Raw genomic sequence first — 27,913 nt, 5'->3', positions numbered from 1 at the left:
GCATCTGGAAGACAAATTTCCCTAGTAAGCTCCATGGGCTCGTTGACCTATATTCTCTACAGCTGGCTTCTCTGGGGCTTTACAGATGGAGGATGTCAGGAGATCAACTGGGGCTCCTAAATTCCAGGTTACTGCCCCTACTCTGAGGATATGCAGGAATCAATATCTCAAATCTGCCTGTAATCCACTTGTTGGACACCAGTGTGTCATCTCTGATTTAGCAAATGATGAGGACTATGATATACACTCAGATGTTTCAGAAATCTTTTATTGTCCATGATTCTGCTATTACATTTTATTCTAAATTTTAGAAATACTTTTGATCATTCTGCCTGCTGCTCTAAGTGTTAGCAGAACAATGGCTAATGAGAAGTTCCAAATATCTTCTAGGTCAACTCCTCCAAGATTCAATGGCTTGGGTTAATATTAAAGAGTTAAAATATCTTGCTCTTTTGACTGTCAAAATTTATTCACTAACATTTTTTATAACTGAAATTACTATGATTAAATGTTTTCATTTTATTTTTTAAAAAATTTTTAATGTTTTATTTGTTTCTGAGAGAAAGAGAGAGACAGAAAGAGTGAGCAGGGGAGGATCAGAGAGAGAGGGAGACACAGAATCTGAAACAAGCTCCAGGCTCTTAGCTAGCTGTCAGCACAGAGCCTGACGCAGGGCTCGAACCCACCAACTGTGAGATCATGACCTGAGCTGAACCTAGGCGCCCCAATATTTGCATTTTAAATACCAGCAATCTCTAAAATGTAAGAATTAAGCAGCAGTTTCTTGTAGGTAATCCAAACAAAAATGATAGTTTCTTAGAAATAAATATAGGTTGCACTAACTTTTGATTATTTAACCTTTTCTTTTCTTTTTTTAGTGTTTGTTTATTTTTGAGAGAGAGAAAGAGAGAGAGAGAGAGAGAGAGCACAAGCAGGGGAGGGGCAGAGTGAGAGAGAGACACAGAATCCAAAGCAGGCTCCAGGCTCTGAGCTGTCAACGCAAAGCCCAATGTGGGGCTCAACAAACCATGAGATTATGACCTGAGGTGAGGTTGGGCATTTAACCGACCAAGCCACCCAGGCGCCCTTAACTTTTTATTTTCAATTGAAGTAGTTATTACAATACAATTGACTTATGCCCGACACTGTACTTTTCATCCCCATGACTTATAACTAGAAGCTTTTGCCTCTTAATTCCCTTCACCTATTTTGCCCATTTCCCCACCTTCTGCCCCCTTGACAACCACCAGTTTGCTCTCTGTATTTATGAGTCTGTTTCTGTTATGTTGTTGTTTGTTCATTTGCTTTGTTTTATAGATTACACACATAAGTAAAATGATATGGTACATGTCTTTCTCTATTTTACTTATTTCACTTAGCATTATACCCTCTAGTCCCATCCATGTTTTGGGAATGAGAAGATTTCATCCTTTTTTATGGCTGAGTAATGTTCCATTGCATGTATATATACATATAAACATCTTTTTCTAAGTGTATTTATTTATTTTGAGAGAGACAGAGTGAATGGGGCAGAGGCAGAGAGAATCCCAAGCAGTCTCCGCACTGTCAGCGCAGAGCCTGACTAGAGACTCAAATTCATGAAACAGTCAAATCATGACCTGCGTGAAAAACCAGGAGTCAGATGCCTAACTGACTGAGCGCCCCTATAACACATCTTCTTTATCTAAGCATCTATCAATGGACACTTGGGTTACTTTCATATCTTGGCTTTTGTAAATAATGTTGCAATGAACGTAGAGGTGCATATTTGATTATTTAACTTCTCATTTTATTTTGAAGATGGAACTGAAGCAACAGAAAAGTCCGAAACAAGCAAACCTGGAGTAGACAAGTATCAAGTGGTGTGTAAAAAATTTTCTTTAACAATGTTACTTGTGACTTCGGTTTATATACTATGAAGGACAGAGGTATGGCATGGTCCAACCTTTCCACACATGACTCTGGGTTAATGTTAGAATTTAATCTGGATATTTACATTGAGGAGCTGTGAGAAGCCAAGGTGGCTCCCAGAGCTTGAGAAGTAAGGGTCCTTCCTGCTGCCTGGCACCCTTCTTTTGATATCCTCCCCTTACATCTGTGTTCTCCCTCTTCTCATACTCCTTTTTTGTATTTATTTATTTATTTATTTTTGAGAGAGAGAGAGAGAGAGAGGGCACAAGTGGAGGAGGGGCAGAGAGAGAAAGGGAGACACAGAATCCAAAGCAGGCTCCAGGCTCTGAGCTGACAGTGCAAAGCCCGATGCAGAACCTGAGCTGAAGTCAGACACTTAACCAACTGAGCCACCTAGGTGCCCCTCATACTTTTTTTTAACTGTACCATCACCTCTCAATCAACCAAACATGAAAACTCTGCATCATAACTTATTTCTAAAGACTTTAGTAGATTTTTTAAGACTTCATTAGGTTTTTAATGGTCCATAGAGAGATATAATTCATTTAACAGTACTCCAATTATACCACTTAATAATATTTGTTTATATAGCACTACAATGTGAGTATTCACATACAAGCATCTTTGTGTGAGTCTGACAGAGTAGAATTACTAAGACAGTGTAAAGATTTTTAAAGTTCTTAATTCACCTAGACAACGAGCTCCCAGAAAAACAAGTCAATATATATTCAATCAACAGTATTTGAGAGTGCGCATATATCAGCACACTTCAACATTGGCCATTTTATTTTCTTATTTTGTCAATCTGAAAAGGAATTTTAAAAAAAAACTTGTTTTAATTCTCATTTCTTTGATCACTAGTAAGTCTAAACTTTTTTCATATTTGATGGCAATTAGAATTCCTTATGAATTTCCTGTTCATGTCTTTTCTGAAGCATTCATATCCTTGTTGTGGCTATATAGGCCTTTTTCGCTATTGGGAATATGTACCCGTTGCCATATATGTCACAAATATTTTCCCAGGTTGTCATGTTCCATTTCATTTGGTATAGGGTAGGTTCTTCTCCCCTATTTGTGACAGAATATAAAATATGGTAGATTATGTACTTAAAAATTTTATGCTAAGGAACACAATTCTTCCCCATTGTATTTATAATATTAAACCAAACAATTTATAGTTTATCAGGTAGTTTATTCTTTTTAAAAAAATTTTCTTAGTGTTTATTTACTTTTGAGAGAGAGTGAGAGTGAGCTAGCATGGGGGGGACAGACAGAGAGGGAGACACTGAATCTGAAGCAGGCTCCAGGCTCTGCGCTATCAGCACAGAGTCCTGATGTGGGGCTCGAACGCACAAACTGCAAGATCATGACCTGAGCCGCAGTCAGACACGTATCTGACTGAGCTACCCAGGCACCCCAAGTAGTTTATTCTTAAACACAAAATTTACTTGCAGCCTGATTTTGGCTGCCTGGAATGGATACTAACAAACGAAAAAGGCTGGTCATCTTTTTAACAATGGAAATATCCAACCCTCTAATAAATTGTTAGAGAGCTGATGACAATGGTAACGGACCACAGCTCCATAGTTTCGTTTTACAATTTCCAAAGCACCTTCACAGATATTGGATTATAAAGGGAGAATCTAGGAACATGAGCACAAATATGCTATTATTTATTGAATGTGGGCTTCTCCCTCCTATCTCAATGAAGGAGTAAGAAACTAATAAATATAAAACACAAGAGGTTGTCGCTACTACATTAATGTTTAACTTTCCTAAGTCTTACACTTCATATCATAGACTCAGGTTCTCAAAATACTTTAATGTGTTTATGCATCTAATCAAGACTGAAAGACTTAATAATTGTACATTGTGTGCTACATACAATTTGTAAAATGATGGAATTCTTTATTTCTAGGAGCTGCTCTACTCAAGGAAGCAAGAACAATGTACTTTTAAAAAATAATAAATAAAAGCCTTAAAAAGTATGGTTTGGATGAACTTCTCTGTAGTCATCTATTGTATGAAATATACACTTGTATATACTTGATATGAGCAATATATTTTCTATTTATTTTTTTCATTGAAATTATTCTTAATCCCTTCACTATATTGCATAGAGAGATCTTTTGGGGTCAATGAAAAGAATAGCAATGATCAATGACACTTATTGAACATTTATCATGTGCTCCTGCACAGTATTGATGTTTTATACAGATTATTTTATTCAATCCCCCAGCAACTCTCTGAGGAAGTTACTATTATTATTCTAATTATACAAGCAAAGAATATTAGGTATTTAAAATCAAGAAAGTGCTCAAAGTCACATTGTTAACAAAAAGTAAAGCTCAGCTTCAAATCCACAGGCCTTGACAATAAACTATAAAAGAAAAAAATCCACAGTCTTACTGCAGACTTAATGCTCTCAACCACTGTCTTATCATGCCCTGCCCTCAGATCATGTGAGAACCTTTGCCAAGAATGGTCACTTATAAAAAGAAAAGAAAAGAAAGAAAGAAAGGAAGGAAGGAAGGAAGGAAGAAAGAAAAGAAAGAAAGAAGAAAAGAGGGAGGGAGGGAGAGGAGGAAGGAAAGAGGAAAAGAAAGAAAAAAAGAAAGAAAGAAAGAAAGAAAGAAAGATCACTCATAATAATAATAATAATAGCAAACTCAAACATAGCCCTTAACCATACAGCCAGACACTGCTCTAACCCAGAGTCTCTCACAGGTAGCACTACATCTGGGCTGGGTGATTCTGAGTATGGCGCTGTCCTATTCATTGTAAGATGGTTAGTAGCAGATGCCAACTCTCTAGCCCAGTTTTGAGAACAACAAAAAAATGTCTCCAGACATTACCAGCTGTTTCTGCAGGGGCAAAATACCTTCCACTTGAGAACCACTACTCCTAACACTTCACTTATACTAAGTCATTTAATCCTCCATACAACCCCATGAAATAGTTACTATCATTATTTTCATTTTATTCACTTCCGACTAGTTCTATTCCAGGTAATCTAATCATCCAGAAGGAGAATTTAAAAGACAATTTATAATCTGGGTCAGCCTAATTACTCCTAATTGTGTTGCCCACAGACAAACTACTTTAGCAACACAGCAATGCTTGGATTAACACATCTTGTTGGAGGAGATAATCTCTTATAAACGAGGTCTGCCTAAGTATGGAGAGGGTTTTGGGAAGTTCCAATGTCCTCAATTCATTTTGCAGTCCATTCTACAAATACCTCCTGCACACCTACACAATGCCAGGAGGTGTTCTCAACTCTGGAGATGAAGCAGCAAATGAAGCAAAGTCTCTAAGCTCCCATTCTAGAGGGAGTGTACATTCCAGCAACAGACAATAATCAAATAACGACAAGAGTTTATTTTCAGATAATGTTAAATTTTCTGGAAAAATAAGGCAAAGTATGATGTGCTAACAGAGAGCTGGGTGAGGCACATGCTGCTTAAAATAAGAATGTTAAAGATGGTCTTGAATGATCCACTTATATGACACTAGGCAAAAAACAAAACTGCGGGGACAGAAAATGCATCAGTGGTTTCCAGAGTCTGGAAATGGAGGGAGGGTTGATTACAAAGCTGCCTGAGGGAATTTTTAGGGTGATGGAAATGTTCCATATATAGATTATACCGTGATGATGTGGTGGCTATACAGCTGCATGCATGAGCAAAACTCTAGAACTGTGCACTGGCAGGGGTGGATTTTTACTATATGTAAATTATAACCTGATAAATGTTTTCTCTCTACTGATGGGGTTCTGGGCAGGCTACCCCAAAGTATGCCACTTTGGTACACTGATTATTTTCAATTAAAATACTTAAGAAACAGTGCAAGGACACTCTGACCCTCCTTTCCCTTGCTGAAAGCACGAAATAAATTCCCCACATGAAGAGTACCTTTCTTGCACCTAGAGGGTAGAAGGCATCCTTGTTGCCAGAGACGGAGAAGAAACCTTGTTATTTATTTATTAATTTGCTACCCCAACCCCATTGTCAAATCTTCACAAATAATTGTTTCTTTGTATAAAAGGTATAAAAGCTGCCTGCTTTGGTTACATCTCTGAGCCTCATATTTCTATGAGCTCTTGTCTATATGAAATTAAAATTTTTTCCCCTATTAATCTGTCTTGTATCAATTTAATTGTTAGGGCAGCCAAAGAATCCAGGAGGCAAAAAAAGGAAATGTTTTCCTCCAGTCCACACAGGCTTTTTGCTGTTTTAGAGATGGAGATTACGGAGAAAGGGACTGGGAAACTGAGCCAGAGCTTGAACTTAATTGAGAAGAAATAGAGAGAGAGCCTTAGCTCAGGCAGGAGACCACAGCCCCGTCCCTGCCCGCCTTTGGTGGCTGTGGTGAGGCTGTTGCAAAGGTCATGAGGGCACATAGGAGGCCGCCTCTTCACCAGCCAGGTCCGCCAGGTCAGCATGGAAAGTACACCCAGCCCCTCCGAGAACCAGAAAAGGTGCTCAGCATTGCCCAGACTACAGGCCGAGGTTCACTACACCGCCTTCTCTTTGTTCACCTACCCTCTGGGGAATATCTGGTTTGATCTGCCACCACTGTGTGTAGAAAGCCAGAGACTGGGTAGAAGTTCACCTGAAGCCTTCACACACAGGCCTCCTCGGAGGTGTCTGGCCTTCTCACGCTCAGCCCATCTGTGGCTGCTTTGCCTACACTGTCCCCATGCCCAGTCAATCGCCTGTGGCTGGGAAAACAGAGTCTGTTTTCACTAACAAAGGCCACTGCCCTGAGATGTCAGCCAATGCTGGAAACGACATGGTGGGCCACTTTCCTTAAAAGGACCATGAAGCAGGCTTGTCTGACCCTGCCAGTATGCTCAGAGGGGAAGCAGGAAGGGAAAGCCACTTTGGAATGGATCCCTAAAACCGCTGCAGTATTTCAGCCTCCGGGAACAGTTTCTGGCAACTAATTTTGACACTGAAATGGACTATCTTGTTAATTACATGAATGAAGAGCCAGAATAGCACAGATCGAAACATTCTTCGTGATGCTAGACTATAACAATCTCTGATTCTCTAGGAAATAGAGCAAAATCAATTGTTCAGAGTCTGAAAGTATTGGGTCCAGTAGGTTCAGTCTGAGGTGAAAAGAACTGGTTGTAACAAGAGGGCATTTCAATGTCAAACTATGAATGCATTTTATTCTTTTCCTCTCCATCCACCAAGACAATCGAGAAATAGCATTTCTTAGATTCAAAAGAGCCCTCTGCCTCTTCTGACCATTGACTCTGAATGTCCTCGAATGTACACAGTGCATGCCTCCTTCTTTTCACCCATTCTTTTCCAGTCTCAAGTCAGCTGCTTGTTACTCAGCCAGAATCTTGCCCTGTGAATTCTGTGCTAAGTATAGTCACTGAATATAGACTGCAAGTGTGAACACAGAGGCATGTCTGCGTTTTAAAAGATGCACAAAATGGAGGAAGAGGAAGCATAATGATTGATAAGGACTTCTCAGTTTACATATCTGTCCGACTCATCTTTGTTTGTTCTCTCCCCCTAATAGGTAACACAGAGTCTCCTATGCTGTGGGCCTCTTCACAGCTGGTGAGTGTTGCTGAAATGAATATTCTATAAGCAAACCATCAGCACAATGATGTGGTTATGAACTTACGATCTGAGAACATTAAAATGGAAGCCAGATTGAGTGGTTCCTGTCTGCTAGTGAATCAGGAAGTAATGTATCAAATATGAAGATACATCCTGGAACATTTTTTAACTCATAAGAAATCAACATCAATTTGTCACCTTGCAACTGTGATTTTTTTAAAAAATAAAACAAGTATATTGAAATGCTGAAATAATTTTTTAATGTATAAAAATAAATATAAGTACTATGTGTTCAGTCCCTTGACTTGTAAGTTAATGGAATCCTAAATTAAGGATCTTCTAAAGTTTCATGAAACTGGTGTTAATGCTATAAGTAACATTATAAATTAGAGGAGAGGTCCTGTTTGTGTATGTTATAGACCTCAGAGGAAAAATTGGCCGTACTCTAACAAGTTGTTATTTCTCAAGGCTTTTCGGGAAGGGGTAGTTTTTCATTCATTCATTCATTCAGTCAACAAATCTCTATGACCTGCAGTTATGGACTTTTAGTCAGGGAGATGGACCAGTTAGCCAATGTTCAAAGCCCATCAAGTAACTACTACACAGTAGTAGAGGGCACAGTAGAGGTTTTGAAGGGGAGCAAAATACGCCACCCCAAAATATTCCCCTTTGGCACAGGATTAATTTAGGCTGGTTATTTTTAAGAAGCACAGACACAGGGAAAGCTCTGAAAACCAAGTAGAAGTTACCTTTTTGTAAGAAGCATTTACATTCATAAGGCAAATCTCCATTTTAAGAGTGTCTCCTCTGTACCAGGAAGAAGAAGATGACTACGTCTCTAGAAACTCTTAAACGTGGAGAGGCAAATGACTTAAATCTGCATAACAACCAAACCCTTGTTTAGTGTGCTTTGCCTGGTAACCTCCTATAACTGCCTACCTCCCCACCCAACATCTTTTGTCTTTAGCTGGAGATCGCATTTAAGGTGGTGGCTTGGGCTATTTGGGGAAGTTACTCAGCTTTCCTGGGTATTTCCCATGTAGTCAGGAGGTATATATATTATTAAACTTTTGTTTGTTTTTCTCCTATTAATCTGTCTTTTATTACAGGGAGTGTCTCAGCCAAGGGCCTTAGAAGGGTAGAGGGAAAATTATTTTTCCTCCCCTGCAGTATTACGTGTATACGGAGGAAGAACAGACTCAGCCTGGAGAGATCAGGATAAAGACTGGCAGAGGAGGGGACCCTTGAGTTGAGTCTTGAGGGAGTTAGGCAAGCAGGGATGGGAAAAGCAGGGCAGTCCAGATGGAGGAAACATATTTAAAGATAAAATTGTGGGATAAATGATACATGCTGGACACTGCAATGGGCATAGCCCTGGAGAGACAAGGGTTAAATTATGAAGGCTCTTACAAACATGCTAAGATATTTGACTTTTACCTCGAAGGCAATGAAAGGTCACTAAACTGTGTTAAGTAGAATACCAGGGAAGGAACAGGTTTGTGTTTTAAGTTGAGGGGACTGACGGGGAGTGTTTAAAGTCATTTTACAAAAACCTTTTTTTCCAGTCAGAATGTGACCTGATTGATTGTAGGAGGGCTACTTACGTATGGGTGGATGGAAATATGTGCATGAGAGAATGCGCATTCCTTCCCCATGCCCCCAGCGCTGTGTAGAGCAGGGAATGGAGGGAGGTGGCCCGACAGTGGGCTGGAGTGGCCTTTCGTCCGTGTGTACGGAGAGTCCCACCTGAAGAAGGAGCTCATAAGTGGTGTCAGCCTCCACGTTTTGTGATTGGACTGGGACCATGCTGTATCAGGTAGGAACTGAACAGTATATGTGAGGCTTTTAGCCTTGGCTGTGATTGGGACAGGCTTGATGGCTCCCATGCAAAAGACAGAAAAATGACCTACCCTGTGGAGAAAGAAAGGGAGCCAAGCGAGGGAGGAAATTACAGAGACTGCCTGCAACTGTATACCTGTATTCCTTTGGGAACAGACGTTCTTAGAAGAATGCAAACTGTAAGAGTCACTTGATAATGAATGGAGTTATATACGTTGCTTACATTTTCCATTACAATTTCATTTTTATTCTCCTTTAGCTTTTAGTAAAGTTCATTGTGAAAATTCTACATGAGTTTGGTTGTGGTGAAAGCAGCCTAGGAAGTCTTTTTGCCCCCTTTTTCTTTCTTTTGTTCTCTGCCGCCCCTACTTTTTTGTATTTAAACCAAGTTAAAAGGGGATTAAATTACCCTGGGAAACCAAGAGACACCAGAGTGAAAATCTGAGGTGAACTTCAAGAGGCCAAAGTTGGAGTTGGGTTTACTTGGCCACCTGCCTCTGTCAACATAGAGATTCTCCTTCCAGGGGTATATCTGCTGCTGCCTTTTAAAGCTCTGTATTTTGGGCACCTGGGTGGCTCAGTCATTAAGCACCTGACTTAGGCTCAGTTCATGATCTCCTAGTTCATGAGTTCAAGTCCCACATTGGGGGAGCATGAGCCCCACTTTGGGTGAGCCTCGCTTCTCTCTCCCTCTCTCTGTCTCTCCTCTCTCTCACTCCGCCCTTTGCTCACTTATGGCCTCACTTTCTCTCTCTCTAAAAATAATAATAATAATAAAGTTCCATATTTTGCTTAGGTCATGATCTCAAGGTTCATGAGTTTGAGCCCCGCATTGGGCTCAGTGATGGCAGGACCTACTTGGGATTCTCTCTCTGCCTGTTTCTCTCTCAAAATAAATAAACTTTAAAAAAAATAAATAAAACTTTGTATTTTAATAGGAGGCTGTTTCATGCCAAAACATGGCTAGCAGCAGTACTCTTGAAAAAATTCTAAATCCTCTAAAAGACATCCCATTATCAGGAGCCAGATTTTGAACACAGGTACTGTATATAATGATATTTAAGACTTTAATCCCCCAGCCACTCACCCAAACTGGTAATCAGGGCAGAGAATGCAAAGTCACATCATTTCTTTATTAAAAGTGTCTACACACTAGGATTAAATTCTGTTTGCTATCTATTAGTACTACACTTTTATTTTAAAGTTTTTATTTATTTTGAGAGAAGGAGAGAAAGCTCAAGTGGAGAAGGGGCAGAGAGAGAGGAGAGGGGGAGAATCCCAAACACCCTGCACCATCTGCTCTGGGTTGACTCGGGGCTCCAACTCACCAATGGAACTGTGAGATCATGATCTGAGCCAAAGTCAGAACGACTCAGCCACCCTATCAGTACTACATTTTAAGCAGATTAAGACATTGTTAACTTCACCATCATGATTATCAATTAAAATTATTACAGCACTGACAAAGGAGTATTAATACCATCTACCAACTTAATATTAATCAAATTTTAGGTTTAATTACTCCACTTCTGATCAGTGCTATACTGTTTGATCTCAAGGAAAAATATTACGACTTTGACAGGATTTACTAATCCATCATTATTCTCTGATAGTGTAGATCCTTGTATGGGCCATGTTGTAAAATCTCAGCATAAATTCTTAGCTGTGAATGCTTTTTCAAATCCTGTTCTTTAGTATATTGACAGAATAGGAGATTAAAAACTGCTATTTCAAATACCAATTAAAAAAATTTTTTTAATGTTTTTTAAAAATTTATTTCTGAGAGAGAGACAGCATGAGCAGGGGAAGATCAGAGAGAAAGGGAGACACAGAATCTGAAACAGACTACAGGCTCTGAGCTAGCTGTCAGCACAGAGCCTGACGCGGGGCTCGAACCCACGAAACATGAGATCATGACCTGAGCCGAAGCCGGACGCTTAACCGACTGAGCCACCCAGGCGCCCCTCAAAATACCAATTTTAAGTAGGGTGACACTGGGCTTTATTTTAGACCTTATTTATATATCTAAATCCTGTGACTCAGTTATAAGGCAAATTGCATGAAAGTCCTTTGACCATTATAAAATGGAGTACACACTATCTTTCTCATCTGAAGTCATTTATTCATTCAAAAATATTTGCTGAGTATCTACTATGTGACAGATTCCATAAGTACTAGACGCTGGAGGTGTACGTTGAACCAAACAGACAAGATATTGTTCTCATGGAGTTCACATTCTAGTGGGAATAGAGATATATGTCATGTGGTACTAAGTGCTGAGAAATGAGGAACTAGAGAGAGGAGGGAGGAACTGTTTGCAGGTTTACATAGGATAGTCAGGAAAAGTGACATAAGGGAAAAGGGAGACCATCACGTGGCTAGCTAAAAGCCTTCCAGAAAAGGGACATGTAAAGGCTTAACTGGCAAGTGCTTGGTGTGTTGGCAGAAGAGAAGGAGTCCAGTGTGGGGAAAGCCTGAGAACAAGCAAGGTGGGAGCTGAGGCCAGCAGCAAGATGCCAGATCATGAGGAATGTTTCATTTAATTTGCTTTTATTGGGATGGTAGAGCAAATAAACTGAAAATACAGGTGAGTAAATCAAAGAGAATAGGTTTCAAGACAACAAACAATATATCTGACATGAAAAAAAAAGAGAGGGTTTATGGGAATTCCTGTCTTAAATTAGGATTCATTTTTTACTGCAATTGCAATGTGATTTGACTGCAATGCTTTTCTAATCTTTCTCACTATAAACCCAAAAGAGAAAGACTGAATTAAAATTCCAAAATTGAAAAACAAACGGGGGGAGGGGGAGGACTATGAGAAGAATGTCATTTGCTGTTACTTGCACAAATGTTAACACTGAAAAAAATCAAATGGAGGCTGAAAAATAGTACCAAATGCCCAAAATTCAGGCCAAGAGTTTGTACAACTGTCTTGTGTACTTAAAAACAGTGCTACGTGGGTGCCTGGGTGGCTCAGTTCCTTGATTTTGGCTCAGGTCATGATCCCAGGGTCATGGGATGGAGTTCAGCCAACTGGCTAGGCGCTGGGCATGAAGCCTGCTTAAGATTCTCTCTCTCTGTCTCTCTCTGTCTCTCTCTTTCTCTCTCTCCTCTCTCTCTCCTCCCCCCGCCTGCCCCCTCCTCTCTCATTCGTGCATGCCTGCATGTCTGCGCACCTTCTCTCCCTCTCTCAAATAAAACACAACACAATACTACTGAAATAATTTTTGTTTGTGCACGTAGGTGTGGTTGCAAAGGGATGGGAAGGGGTGGAAGTTGCTTTTATCAGAGCAACCACATGGCTGATAAAAAAATATATCCTGAACTTTGTGATTGGAGCCCTCAGTGTTAGTCTTGTGATGTATCTTTCCTGACTCTAACAGTTTTAAATAGGCCCATCTGCTTCCTTTTGAACTAGCAGTCCATGTCAATGCTTCATTGTTTTACACAACGTTGCTTTTTCTTAGCCATTTCCCCCAAGAGGGAGGGTACAAAAATAGATCCTTAAATAGATCAGCCAGCCAGCCGCTGAGGCAGCTATCCTATTAGGGCTATGTTGTCATGCTAATGACTTGAACCATCAGTTTTCTGGACCACTTGCTTGCACTGGTTTTTTTATTGGGGAGACATACTGAAGATCTCCTAAGCAAATGTCATTTTGTGGGCGAGAATTACCACATGAACGCATTTTGCCTTCAAGGGCACCCTACAACTAGCTCAAAGTAGCAAACACTGAATCTGCAAATAACGAACATGTGCATGACTTTGAGAACCCAAAGCAGGTAGGCATTTCTTTTACACATCACTCTTAAGAAAAACTAAGGAAACTCCCTCCCTCCTTTACTTGCCAAGAGCTCAACGGGGAGTAGAGACCTTACTTGTTTTCCTAACAATATGTAAAGCCCTTTAGATTTGTGTTTGGCATATAGGCGCTGAATAAATTAGTTCTTGGTATTCTCATCACCTAGTGTATAATTGTTGCTTAACATACGTTGCCTACAGGGATGAATAAAGAACCTACTTTTGTTGAATTCCTATTATCCCACCATTGGAAAACAAGGATTACAGTCACAGAGTTGAGGATCCTAATTGCTGTGGCACAAACCCACGACCTGGGGCGCAATAATTATCAGATTGTTGCAAAGGGAAGAGTTGCAGGACATGCAGACGAGAGGCAACTCTTGGTGAGTTCCCCCAAAGCTCCAGGACAATACCGTCCTCTAATCAAAATCCACAGGCCCGCTCTCTTCTTGCTCTGAAGAAGGGCCTCTTCCTAAACTTCCAGCCCCAGGAATTCCCCTCATCCNAGGGGTGGGCCGGGCGGGGCCCTGCCCTGGCCCCGCCCGGGGCTCGAACCCCGGCCCGGCCCCTCCGCCGCGCCGCGGGGGACCGGGAGCTGCGTGTGGGCCGCGCTCCGACTTGGGCAAAGTTCTGCACGCGGTGGTGCGTCCGGCCAGCCGGTGGAGGTGCGGACGGCGTGGCTTCTTCCCGGCACTCTTCCACGAATAAAACCAACTGCAAACCATTTCGGATTTTTTGTTTTGATTGTTATCTGCAGGCTATCAAGATCTCAGTTCTTATTTTAAGTAATTGCCTCATCCCAGAGTGTGGAGAATCAGAAAGGGACTTTATTTAAGTAAAAGCTGGAGTGCCTGCTTGAAACTCCTTGGGGCATTTAAGTGGCGTACTCAGGAATCAAAGCTGACGAAAAAAGTTTGCGGTAGCAGAGAGTAAAGCATTACTGCCGTCTTTACTATCGCCCCATTCGATTTTTAAAAAGTATTTGGGAATAGTTGATACGTTCACAAAATTCAAAAGGTGCCGAGAGGGATATATACAAAGTCTCTCCCCCGCCTCCCAGCCCACCAATATTACCAGTTTCTAATTCATCCGTTCACACAGTGTATATGTAAATACCCTTGCTTCATTCTTTAAAAAGTGAAATGGTTGTATATTAAGTGTCTAATAGTTACTGGTACTCAATAAATGGTAATTCTTCTTCCGTTTAGAAAACAGTTTAATGAGTCGTTTTGAGAACAACAGTAACTCTTTTTCAGGTTTTAAGCATTTGCGGATTTGACTGTATTGTAAACGTGTATGTTCTGTTGGTTTGTCATCAGTATAAATACTTTTACACAAAGGTGAAGACACTGATATTTCTGGGTAATGGGGCAGGTAGGGAAAAATCAACATGAAATTAGTAAGATAGGACTTAATATATACCGTATAGAGTTCCAAAAAGGATTTGAAGCCCCTTCGTCTCCGTATGGTACAAAAGGGTAAAACAAAACTAAATGAGAAAATTGAGGCAGAGCAAGAAAAATAATACAAAGTCAAGGAAAAAGATAATACAGTGCAGACTGTAACATCCTGTACAAAAGTGAATCATAGTTTCAGCAATGGGCTTCCTAGCAGCCAGCAAAAAAAAAAAAGAAAAAAAATGGGGGGGGAAACAGTAAGCTTCAGTGTGTTTCTAATTACAAGATAAAAACAAACTAGTTCTGCCTAAGCAGGGCATTTTCTGGTGATGAGGCCTCAGAGGAAACATTCTCTCGTGGGCCCTAATAAAAAGGGAGTTTGCATGACGTGGTTGGCAGCATCTTTAAAATATCCTTACAAAAAATAATGAATTTTAGACAGTGTTCTTCAATTAGGGACAGTAATAAAATTCTAAAGATAAGTTCCCTAAAGGCTTAACTTGAACCATTCATAACACTTAGAATTACCTAGAACAGTATTTCCCTAACTGTGTTCCACGAAATGAGAATTCAGTAGTTTATTTCTTTGAAATAAGAGTCCGAACTCAAATAACTTTGAAATAGCTGGGTTAGTCAAGTTTCAGCAGTTCTTTACTCAATTTCTTGGCTAATGTTAAAGATTACTCTTTTTAAAGGGGTATATATTTTGTGACCTCTTCCAAATTCATTTGACTGTTGAGAACCACTGGACCTATAGAAATGGATGGACAGGCAATTCTTCATGAGTATTTCTTACAACTGAGGTTTGATAAAAGTTGGGAGAACAGAGTTTTAGGTTAGCCAATTTGGTAAGAACCAAAGTGAAGATAATCTAAAAGCATTTTTTTCTAAAGTCAGCATTTTCAATATACTGTATGCCAAAGGAAACGTGTATTTTCCCCTAAATTCTTTTATAGTTCCTCATTGTTCTGCAAGTTGCCTGTTTAACCCAATGATCTCTAGGACTTCTTCCTATTCTGTGCTTCAGGGTACTGAATTAGACTAGGTTCAGGCAAGTAGAATTGCTTAAAGAATGACTTTAAATATTCTTGGCTGTAAATATGTGATTGACATTTAAATCCTGGAATTCTACAGCTGTAAGAGATCTTAGGAAGTATGGTACATAGTGGAAAGAGCAAGTGATTTGAAGCCAGAAAGTCTGGGATTGTGCCACTAAAGTGTAAGCTTATTCCTAGCAAGATTGTGAACCTCCCTGACTCTTCCCTTGTTTGTAAAATTAGAATGATGGCAGCACACAGTTCATTCAATAGATGTTGAGGGTCTGACAGGTAATGTAGTAGAAAAACAGTTTTAAGGGTACAAATAAAATAATGTGTGGAGAATCCTTCACTGTCTAAATTGTTTTCCATTCCTGAGTTCAGGTGGCAAGAGTTTGGAAGGCAAGGAATATCACCTCATCCAAATGTATCTGGTTCCTGAGTTTCAGATAGCAGGTAGGGAGAGTTAAGAAGATGAGGGATTGGTCCAAAAATGTATCTGACTCCATTCAGTTCCTGTGTTTGGATTTTGAGAGTTTGAATAATGAGGTACACTCTATAAATGATGCAGTGCTATACAAAATGTTACTATTCTGAAGACACATTGAAGGCCAGAGTTATCCATTGCTTTCATTCCACTTATGAGAGAAGTGTCTGCTGAATATACCAGGTAGGGTAAATTATGCTGTTGTAACAAAAGACCCTCACATTTTCCTGGTTTAGAAAAAGGTTTGTTTCTTGGTCACAGGGCATATCCAGTGAGGGTCCCAGGAGAACTCTGTTACAGGTAGTCGTTTGGAGGCCCAGTTTATCAGAGGCTCTATCCCAGCACATGCTTCCACAATCGGTAGGGCAGGGGAAAGGAGGTGATGAGTTGCACATTGGCTCTTAAAGGCTTCTGCCTGGAAGTGACACATATAACTTCTGCTGCCTTGATTGGCCAAACACCTCATCTGGCTACATGCAACTTCTAGGAGGTTGAGAAATGCAGCTCTATCATGTGCTCAGCTGGAGAACTGGAATAGTTTGCAGACAGTCTTAATGACTACACTAAGCAGGCTTTATAGTCTCAGGAGTTAACATAAAATCCAGATAAATGAAATCCAAATTATGCTTTTCAGTATTTAGAGCATAGAAAACAGCATTTTTTTGTGTGTGTACATATGTGTGTTTAATCATAGAATTATGCTAATAAGTGCAAAGAATATTTTTTATTGATTGGAAATGAAACGCTTTTGAAAAACTCCATAATTAGACATACTATTTTGACCAAGTGGATTCATTCTTTTTTATATGTTCATTCAGTAAACATTTAAATGTGTTAAATGTGGTGTGTATAAGGCATACTATGTTAGCTCCTGTGAGAATAAAAAGATGAATGGGAAATTTACAACCCCAAATAAAATAGCACTAATTGAGTTCTCTTTCTCCTCCTTTTTAAAAAACATCAACAGAATCTTTCCATGTTGATAAAACCTGATTCTGTATACTTTACCCCAACCACTGTTTTTGGTTATAGGGAATTTTTGGTGACAAAATAAACTAGCTTGGGCAAAAAGAGTGTTTTGTTAAAAGAAGGATATAGCTTTATGTCACAGAGTCCAACAGCAGGAAGTGCAGCTCAGGCTCAGAGGCAACTGACATCAACAACAGAAAGTTAGGAGCTGGGGCTGCTTCCCTCTGGGTCTCTAGGATGCCTTGCTAGTGTCTCTGCACGTATAATTCATTCCTCTTTTTCTGTTGACTGGTTTGCTTTTAAATGCTGGGTGTTTTAACCTAAGAATTCACAGACTGAAAGGAGACTGGCCAGAGCCTTTAGCAAGTCTAGAAGAACTAAATTTTTTTTTTCTAAGTGCCGCATGTTGGTTAGCTCTCAAGTTAACCACTATCAAAGCTTGGGAGTAATGGAATTGGCCCTAAAGTGTAACAAGTTAGGGTATTTGGCAACCTTGTAATAGAGAAAGAGGCAGTTCTAATAGTTTGGGAATAAAGAAAGCTGTGATGCCATTAAAAGTTCTGCTATACAATTAACATCAGTTTATAGATTCTACTGGGACAGGCTGATTAGGGTAATCAGGTTAAGGAGATAGAGTTGGAGCTGACTTGTAGCAACACTGTCCCCTCCCTGAACTACTGGTAAACCATCTCCTTTGGTCATCCTTCCCTCCATCCCTTCTCCCTCTCCAAAGGTACAGATTACTGAATTGCCTAACTCTTATAAGTCACCTGTCTTTGATGCTGGTACAGGGCTCCCTGGCTTCTCTCCATGGCAAATAATGCAGAAAGAAGGGAGCATTTGATATACTGCCTTGCTCTGTTCTTTTCTACAATTAGTCTAGACACTCTATCTGAACATTTTACACTTTAACATGCTATTGCCATATCTCTCCACCAATTTCACCTATTTTTTATTTGTAATAAATTCCAATTCCTTTTCTATGTTTACACTTAGCTTCTCTTAGCAAAGTTTCCTTGCAATCTTTACCTATGCAATATCTCCTTTCTTTCTGGTTGCAAATATCCATAGCTTCACCTCAGCAGATGGCTGAAGGAATGGACTATGGGGAGGTAGTATATGTTACCTGGAAGATGGGCTCCCCAGAAAAGGAATAACAGCAGAGAAAGGTGAGTAAAAGCTGCGTATTTTATTTGTCAGGGATATATGTTAATCTAAAAGAGCAGACAGGGGAGGGGCCGGGGTACTACTCGTAGAACATCTGGAATGTCATTGTGAGACATGCTTTTACTGCTGTATAAATGTATGGGTCTTTTTAGGTTCAACTGAACAGTCAGAAATCTCCTATAGGTGTGTTTACTTAGAAGGACATCAGACAGGAACCACAGCTTGCAAGGAAGACAGCATCCAGTGTGCCTCACCCGTGGTTGTGATCCTCAAAGCAGTCCATCTGTAAGCAGTTTCCGTAGCCATCTGGGAGTCGCTGCTCCAAGTGGAAGCTGAAGGAGAGAAAGCTCAAAACAGATGGACATAGGTGCTACCTTGGTTTCAAACATCTCATGTCTCATGGGAAACGATATGCCACACGACTCCATAGACTTAGTTTCCAGGGTTCCCATGAGGGATATGCCAATTACAAGAGCTGTCACACTCAGGGAGGTCAAAGCTATGGCTACCTGTGAGGTAGTTATACTTTATTTGTAGTTCCCTTCTGAGCCCAGATGCAAATTTATTTATTAGTCATTTTTACTATAAGCAGAGTTGCCTAGTAACATAGTTGGCATGCCTATGTTTATCAGATCGCCAGGGAACAGAGCTAAGAGAGTTAAATGGAAGGTTAAATGAGAAGGGAAAAAACTTAACTCCACTCACACCTGTGTTACCTGCAGTATCTTCCATAGTCCTTTTCATTTGGGAAATATTGCAATAATATTCATTTTGCTTCTTTTGATGTAGTGTGTTTTAACTGTTTTTATGACAGGAAAGTGAAACAGGAAGAGAGGTTGAGAGGAAGGAAAGCTGGAAAAGGTAGCAAGAACTACTAGATTGTTAGAAACACTGGTTTCCATACTAAAGGCCTTGGCTTTTATTGACCTTGTAGGTGATTGAGAACAAGTTTTAAGTAAAAGTAATATGGTCAAGAATTAGACTTTGTAAGGTTACTTTGGCTATAGTGTGGAAAGCGGATGAGAGGAAATTTAGACTTGAGTGTGGTTGGTTTACTTTTACTTAACATATGCTTGGCCTTGGGGTGATATTTCTCTGATAAGTAGAAAGAAGGAATATCTAATTCCCCTGCTCCATAGTAGCTTAGAATTGGTGGACACACTCAGCATGGTGCTTTGGAAGGGCCTGAACCAATCTGTCCTAGCCCCCTGTCCACCAGAGATGGAGGGTTTGGGAGGACTGCTCTGAACGGCCTCCTAACATCGAATTAACTCTAAGAAGTAATTCTAGCCTCCACTGGTCTCCCTTGATTACCATTTGACTCACTGACATAACTCATTTTGCTTTTTGCTGGAACTGAATTACAGAATGAATGAATGAGAGAATGAATTGGTGGCTTTTTTTTTTTTTTTTTTAAGGTCTAGATGTAGGGCAAGCCAGGGAGTCTCTTTATAATGGTTAACTGGTATAACAGTTGTATTGATTAACCATTTCTAATTACGAGCAGCTGAGAACAGTGCTTCACATTTTTCTCTATTGCTTACATTGTCCTTGACTACCCTTTCCTTACCCACCTTTCACTGTTCCATCTAGTGTACAGTCTATAAAATCTGATTGGTTCTGCAGCAGAATCAGCTTGATGTGTGATTGGCTCATTATGTGTAGAGAGAACCCAGCCAATTTTGCTTGATTATATTTGTGTCTAGAGAGTACTGTTTGATAATTTCCCTCTATCACCATAAAGCTACATTGAAGACAGAAATACTGAATTTGGTTCAGGTCAGTAAAAGACAAAATGATGGTTATCCAGATTATTACTTTTTATGGCACATAAGACAGTTGGGTGTCTTAGCACATACATGCCAACCATAAAGGATCAAGCAGGAGTTTATTGGTGGTTTGCTGTTACCTTTATGGCATTATGGCTTTCATCTTTGTGCCGCAGCAAATATATACCTAACTTTATAATATCTAAGGGTGAGTGGCAAGGAAATCTTTTTTACTTGTCATCAAGTTAAAGAGCTATTTAAAAAATTTGTTTTTAATGTTTATTTGTTTTTGAGAGAGAGAGAAAGAGACTGAGTCCAAGTGGGGAAGGAACAGAGAGAGAGGGAGACACAAAATATGAAGCAGGCTTCAGGCTCTGAGCTCTCAGCACAGAGCCTGATGTAGGGCTAAAATTCGTGAATGTGAGATCATGACCTGAGGTGAAGTCAGATGCCCAACTAACTGAGCCACACAGGTGCCTGTAAAGCGCTATTTTTTTTCAGGGTTTTTTTTTTCTTTTTTTTTAAGAGAGAGAGATCCTGGGGAGAGGCAGAGAGGGAGGGAGACAGGATCTGAAGCAGGCTCCGCAGTGACAGCACAGAGTCTGACGTGGGGCTCGAACTCACAAACCATGAGACCATGACCTGAGTCAAAGTTGGATGCTTAACCAACTGGCTCATCCTAATGGGCTGTTTTTAAAAATAAATATTTTGTTACAGTTAAACTATGGTCTTCATAATATCAACCGTGATAATTTTTATAGATGAATTTGGGGATTAAAAAGGCCATATAATATTAATTTAATTGATTTTTTAAATATTGCTTTCTTTACTACCAGATATTAATACCAATAAGCAGTTGAAAGGCGAAAAGGTACTTTTGATATACATTAATGTGGGTCAGCATATTGCCCTATAAGAATTTGTGACAGAAACTGGGAAGAAGTCAAGTGGGGAGAAATCTGGGAGGCTCTTGTATGACAGGAATAAAAGCCACTTTGGCATTTAAATTGCAATTATGATAAACTTTGTATTTTGTTATATTAGAAGTGATAATGTTCTTTAAGGACAGTTTTTTTCTCTTTTTGTGCTTAATTTGCTTTTAGTTTGGTTAGATCTGATTGGTAAAGAATTTTTTTTTTTTTTTTAAGAATTTTTTTTTTTTTAAATATTTTTATTTATTTCTAGGAGAGAGAGAGACAGCATGAGCAGGGGAGGGTCAGAGAGAGAGGGAGACACAGACTCTGAAACAGGCTCCAGGCTCCGAGCTGGCAGTCAGCACAGAGCCCGACGCGGGGCTCGAACCCACGAACCGCGAGATCATGACCCAAGCGAAAGTCGGACGCTTAACCGACTAAGCCACCCAGGCGCCCCTGATTGGTAAAGAATTTAAGTCCACTCTACTACTCCTTGATGTCTAACCTTCTACAAGTCACCTATACTCTGAATCTGCTTCCCGATTCAGACAATGGGGGTAAATACCTACTCTACCTTCTCATGAGGTAGTTATGAGTTCCAAATGAGAATATTTTATAAGCAAGAAGCAGTGTGGTATATTTGAAAGTATCTGGCGTTTGTATTCACATTGAACCCTGCTACCCAGATATCTTGTAACCTCACATTACTTTAGTGTCCTCATATGTAAGGGGAGAAAGGAATGACCCCTGTTTGCCAGAGTGTTTGAGACAACTAAAGTCCCATTCAGTGTAGAGTACTTTACATATTATCATGTATATGTACACACTTAGGAAATAGTAGCTGCTATTAAAAATCTAGATCCTTACTCAGTACTTGCATATGTTACTTAATTTGATTTAACTGAAACACATACATACGCACACACATACACACAAAACTGGAGACCAAAGAGGTGATTTGCCTAAATTATACACCTAGCTGGTGAGTGGCTTAATTATTGATTCAGGCTTTCTGCTATATCACTTAGGCTTACCATTAATAAGTAATAATGTGGGAAAATAACAGCAGAAGCACCCTCAACTAGCTACCTCTGAATTGACTCATAGCTTTAACCTAATGCACCCTTTTCCCTCTGTAAATTGTACTTAACTGATCCCCAGGGCCAACTAAACACTCATAGCAAAATAGAATGCCCTATAGTAGGGCACAACTCTCCACAACTCTGTGCTTACCCCTTGAGTTGGATACTCTCCGAAAGTTGGTTGTGTTTATTCACAAACCTATTTTTAGCAGTTATGCTTGTTATAATAATCATGAAACATTTGTAAACATATTAGTTAATGAGGGTAAAAAAAATCAGTCATTCTTTGAAAATTAAGTTGGATGCTCTGGGATATCTCCATATAAATGAGTTCTTAACAGATTGGCTATCATATCTGATGAAGGCTGGATAACTGTAAAAGACTGGGTAGGGCTGGGGAAGGGTGTTTGTGTGTGTGTGTGTTAAAGATCACCAAAGTCCAAAGCAGTGCCTGTCAAAGTTTATGGACCAGCTAACTGGTTCTAGACTGTTAGTAGTTCGCAAGGAAATGAGCTCCACACTGAAATGTAAATTAGACACTACTCCAAGCACACTGTTTTGTTCAGCTGACGTTTTTTTTCATGGTAACACTTTCTCCTGGAAAGAATTACATTAATTTCATCCTGGCAGAAGCTTTTTATCTTTCTATCTCAAGGTGGACAGACTATTGGTCTAACAGATTCTGTATTTGTATTATTTTTGAAGTGCTTTTCCATTCTCACTCCATTTATAGAAATCATAAATGGAAATCATGGATGTTGGGTCATTGTGGGCATGGCTTATATAAGAAAGAGGACATAAACTCAGCAGGGAGCCCACATCAAATATGCATTAATCCTATATGAAAAGATATGTGAAGGAATGTATATGTATGTGTTTCAGTTAAAATCTTTAAGGATATGTGAGTATAATTTTTACAGTTACTGACTTTCTCATTTAATGGACCAAGTATGAGGTTTCATCTGACAAGAGGCTTTTAGAGAGATCCAGCTAGACTGAAAATTTTGCTTTGACCTTAGTACCCTATGCATGCCTCTATGTCTTTATCCTGCTGTATTGCACTTTTTAAATTGAATGTCAGTTCTTTTATTTTAAGTGTCTCAAAAGCCATGGCTCTTTCTGTAACCTTCATGGAATTTCCAGTCTAGGGAAGAAGTTTTCAGAGCAAGTAGTTTGGGATACTATATGATCATATAGCAAGGAGATATAATTTAGTTTAAAGATTAAAATTTACCTCACTCATTTTTTTCACCTTGATCTTCTATATGTCACACAGTGCTTTTAGGGTACGCAAATTTCTATATTAGATGTAAAATTTCTATATTAGATGGCTTTAACCATGAAGCAACTTCAATTTTTGGTATATATCAGAGTTCTCAACTGCTGACCTTTCAGTCCACCATGTAGTTTACAAAGCTAAATCTCTTGGTTTGTTACAGCTGAATTTAAGTTCAATATTCATCTTTAATTTATTAAGTCAGCAATATTACCCAATTATTTTTAACTAAGTGAAAGATTTAACATTGTACCAGAAACCTTATTTTGGATTTCAGATTGTATTCTAGGGTTCCTCTTTTCTTTACAGAAGAAATTTTGATGCCATGTGTTGTAACTAGTAGAAAGAATGAAAAGATAACAAATGTTAACAACCCAGGACCCCTCTATCCACACTCTAAATTTCTGATTTCTTAAATAGATTGATATTTAAGTTTAAGCTAGCTAAGACTCCAGGCCCTATTCCTAATACTTAATTAAAACCAAATTTATCTAAAGCTACACTCAATCTTCATGGAGCTGTAGCCTTCTTACTTCTTTTTCAGTGTTGATGTTACCATTCTTCTTCTTCCAGTAAGCCAAGTTTGAAAATGCTGTCATCTTTGACTGCTTCCTGTCCATTTGCCACAGACATTCTATGAGGTCTGTCTCTGTAATATCTTTAATGTCCATCCCCCTTTCAGATCACCTTGCCTCCACCCATGGATAAGCTGTACCTCTTCCCTTGAAGAGTTTTCTAACTGGTTTCCCTACTGATGGTGCCTTCCCTCACAAATCCGTTTTTCACTGTTGCCAAATTTCTTTGAAGCATACCTTTAAATGGACTCAAGAACCTCATCCCTTCCCAGATAAAGGACATATTTATTTCTTGATAATTCAGTAAGTGTTTCATTCAAAACCCTCTTCTTCTAGATTTTAAGATCTTTCCAGTCAAGGGCCATGTCATTAATTTATTCATTTATTCTTTGATTTAAATTTAGCAAATTTAGTAAATGCACTATACAAGTTGTTAGGGATATAGTGTTCCCTGCCCTGAGAGATTTTATTGTCTATTCTCATCTTTAAGTTCTTTCTGCATATAGCAGAGATGTGTTGAATTTACATAAATAGGATTTTTTTTTTACATTTATAATATTGGCTTTTTTATGGATTTGGAGAAGAGGTACAGAATATCTGAAATTAAGTTTAAACTTAACATCTTTCCTAATACGTGTGAATAATTAACTATTTTCTGCCATCATTTTTAAGTGTTAGTGGAATTATATTAGTTTTCAGATGATTAAGCGAAATTCTGATAAGATACCTAGTTTGACTAAGTTTTAATTTTATCCTAGGGGACCCTGGGTGGCTCAGTTGGTTAAGCGTCCAACTTTAGCTCAGGTCATGATGTCACGCTTCATGGGTTTGAGCCCCACATCAGGCTCTGTGCTGACAGCTCAGAGCCTGGAGTCTGCTTTGGATTCTGTGTCTCCCTCTCTCTCTGCCCCTCCCCCATTTGCATCCTGTCTCTTTCTGTCTCTCAAATATGAATAAATGTTAAAAAAATTTTTAATAAAAAAATAAATTTATCCTAAAACATCAGCCTTTAAAACATTCTTTTAAGTCATATATTGTAATTCCTTATTGTTAAGGGAAAACTTGGGAAGGTGAAATGGTGCTGGGTCAGTACAGTAAAATTCTGGAAGTGTTTTATGTGCTCTGTATCATACACTTAACACTATAGGGACAGATTTATTACAATTGATTACTCATAAAGCAAATACTGTTGTCTTAAAAACTCTATGTGAAGAGAAGTTTGTATAGTAACGATTACCCATATAACTCAGTTACTCAATAGCTGTGATTTTTATTGTTGAAGCTGTGCCTTTAAAAATCACACTGTTGAAGTGAGCTCATCTGCAGTCTATCTTAATGGCATTTCAGTATTGCTATTATAATACTGAATAGAGTCATCTTTTAAATTCACAAACTAACATTTGAGCAGATTTGAAGCAGAAATTGCATGTGGATTCCTTAATTACATTTTGAAAAATGTATTCATAATTGAAACTTTCCTATTTTAAGTAGTATGAGCTGCCTCTCCAGTTTAAGGAAAGGCAACTTATTAAAAAGAGAGGTACAGAACAGATTTTGATAATCAGAAGAAAATGTTGGTCAGTCTAAAAAGACATCTGCTATTTAGCCATTAGATTTCAAAGTGCTAAAAAAAATTCTATATTCCTAAAGAACGAAATAGAAAAAGGAAATAGTGTATCATTGTTTTTTTTCTTAAGTTGAAAAAAATACTGAAAAGATTTTGTCACCAGAGGTAAATGTTTTTTAATATATTTTTAAGTTTATTTATTTTGAGAGAGAGAAATGCAGGAGGGCCAGAGAGAGAGAATCCCAAGCAGGCTCCACACTATCAGCACAGAGCCCAGTGTGGGGCTTGAACTCATGAACCATGAAATCATAACCTGAGCCAAAATCAAGAGTGAGACACTCAATTGACTGAGCCACTCAGGCGCCCCTCTAACATTTTTTAAATTAGATTCTTTATAATTTCAAAAATGTATATATTTTTTATTATCGATAGGGCACCTGCTGTCTGCCAGGTACCGTACTAAGTTCTAAGGCTGTAGTGGTTAACCAAAGCTTTGCTATACCTTACTTTGTAGTGAGGATAAAGACAACAAATAAGGGAATAAACATCTAGTATGCAAGGCAATGATCAGTGCTGTAAAAAAATTAAGGAGTTGGAGGACAGAATAGGGAGGGATCTAATTTATATGGAGTAGTCTGCACAGACCATTTAATAATTTAGCAATGTAATGACTTTCAATATGTATTGATCTTGTGAACATAATTACTCTAAGAAGTACTCCTCACCAGAGCTGGATAAATTTTTGAGCAAAACAATTTTATATTGTTTGGGAAAAGTTGATGAAACCGAGGAAAAGGTGTCAATGTAAATACTAAATTTCATGCCATGAAAACATTAATTCTTAAGCTTACTACATATTTTTTTTATAAAGAAAGTATTTGGCCCAAGAATCGAATTAAAGCTGGGAAATAATTTCTGTAAAGCTCTTGCTAACATGAGCGCTATAACAAGCTACTGTTCAAGAGATAATTTTTGAGCGGTTTTTGTTAGAATGAAGATTTTTCTCCAGAGTACCCAAGCTTAGACAAGCTTAACCTTAGGCAAAATTATTAAATAGAGATCTAGCTGTAAGGGATTTTGAGCAAATTCTATCTTTGAAGACTATTTTCCAACTTTGCTTGCCTAAGTTCTCTCCACTTGTCAGCATTTCCCTTATTCAACTTGACATTTAAAATTTTTGTAGCCATATTAGTCTTTTACTTTTTAACTCTTATTTAAATATTCTATTTTATTATAACTTACTTTATCTTCTTTCTAAATTCTGATTTGTCTTTTCTTTGATTAAATTTGCTAGAAGGTAAGAGAATATACTGGCAGATTTTTTTAGGAGCTTGATCTTTATTCTGTAATTTTATTTTCTAATTCTTTAGTGTCTCCTCTAATCTTTATTATTTCATGACTCCTTTTCGAAGGCTGATTTGATTTTCATCTTGAGTAGATTGCTTAATGCATATCTATCCTTTTAAATAATCGATGCATTTAGAAGGTTATAAATCTTACAGCGGAGGAAGTATTCCTCTTCCTACGACTATCTGAGCCATCTGCTGCACTTGGGTGCCATTCCTCTCCTTTTATCAAAGTCTTCACTGCTTTTTGCTCCAATGTTTCTCCTTACAATCATCAGTCTCCTCTTCCTGCTGGATCATTCTCATCATTCTGATATGCTTCATATTTTTAAAAATCAACAAGTAAGCAAGCAGAGCCATTACTTTGATCCTTCACTTCTTCCAGCTACAATCCCATTATGCAGCCTCACTGTTCAGATTTTCTTTTTTTTTAAGTTTGTTTATTTTGAGAGCGGGGGGGGGAGAGAGAGAGAGAATGAGCGGGGTAGGGGCAAAGAGAGAGACTCCCAAGCAGGTTCTGTACTTTCAGCAAAGTGCCCTACACAGGGCTTGAACTTATGAACTGTGAGATCATAACTTGAGCTGAAATCAAGAGTTGGCCGCCTAACTGACTGAGCCACCCAGGAGCCCCCATGTTCAGATTTTCTGAATGAGTTGTCTATACAGGTCTTCTCTTATTCCTCTCATATTCCATTAACTCTTCAACCCACCACAGATACATGTCTTCTCTTATTCCTCTCATATTACATTAACTCTTCAACCCACCACAGTTGGCATTGGTCCCCGCCCCTTTACTGAAACTCCTCCTATCTTATTTGGCAAGTTTTTTATGTTGCCAGCTCCATTGGACATATTTCTTTGCATATAATACTCAACCTCTCATCTCTCATTTGACATTGTGACCATGCCTTTTGCCGTGAAATACCTTTATCTCGTGGCTTGCCTGACACCAGACCCTGCAGATTTTTTTCTACTTCATTGGTTATTCCTTTTCAATCTCCTTTGGTGGCTTCCCCACTACTAGGCTTCTGTTAGAGTTTTTTGGAGCTTTGATCTGAGTCCTGGGAACATTTATCCAACTATCTGACATCTCCACTTAGATGTCTCAAAGGTACCTCTAACTTAACATAATGAGAAATGAACACCGATTTTTAAAATAGTGATAAAATGTTTGAGAAAATGACTGGA

The 27,913-nt window shown here is 38.9% G+C and overlaps 1 protein-coding gene across 4 annotated transcripts in view; it reads left to right on the top strand.

Moving 5' to 3' along the window:
* The first annotated feature begins 8,745 nt into the window (after positions 1–8,745).
* Positions 8,746–27,913, top strand: part of KLHL5 (kelch like family member 5) — a 94,110-nt gene continuing 74,942 nt past the window's right edge. The window contains exons 1-2 of one of the 4 annotated variants that reach the window (XM_077758934.1): positions 8,746–9,312; positions 13,341–13,522. In XM_077758934.1, the coding sequence (XP_077615060.1) occupies positions 13,500–13,522 (23 nt within the window). In that variant the 5' untranslated portion in view covers positions 8,746–9,312; positions 13,341–13,499. Of the gene's footprint in view, positions 9,313–11,822; positions 11,923–13,340; positions 13,523–18,493; positions 18,564–27,913 lie in introns of those variants that run through there. The other 3 variants (XM_077758935.1, XM_077758937.1, XM_077758936.1) reach the window with 3 other exon arrangements.

This window comes from Crocuta crocuta, unplaced genomic scaffold (assembly GCF_008692635.1).
Source record: "Crocuta crocuta isolate KB4526 unplaced genomic scaffold, BGI_CrCroc_1.0 scaffold223, whole genome shotgun sequence".
Classification (NCBI taxonomy): domain Eukaryota; kingdom Metazoa; phylum Chordata; class Mammalia; order Carnivora; family Hyaenidae; genus Crocuta; species Crocuta crocuta.
The sequence above is the reverse complement of the archived record's forward strand: the minus strand, read 5'-3'. Positions and strand labels throughout refer to the sequence as shown.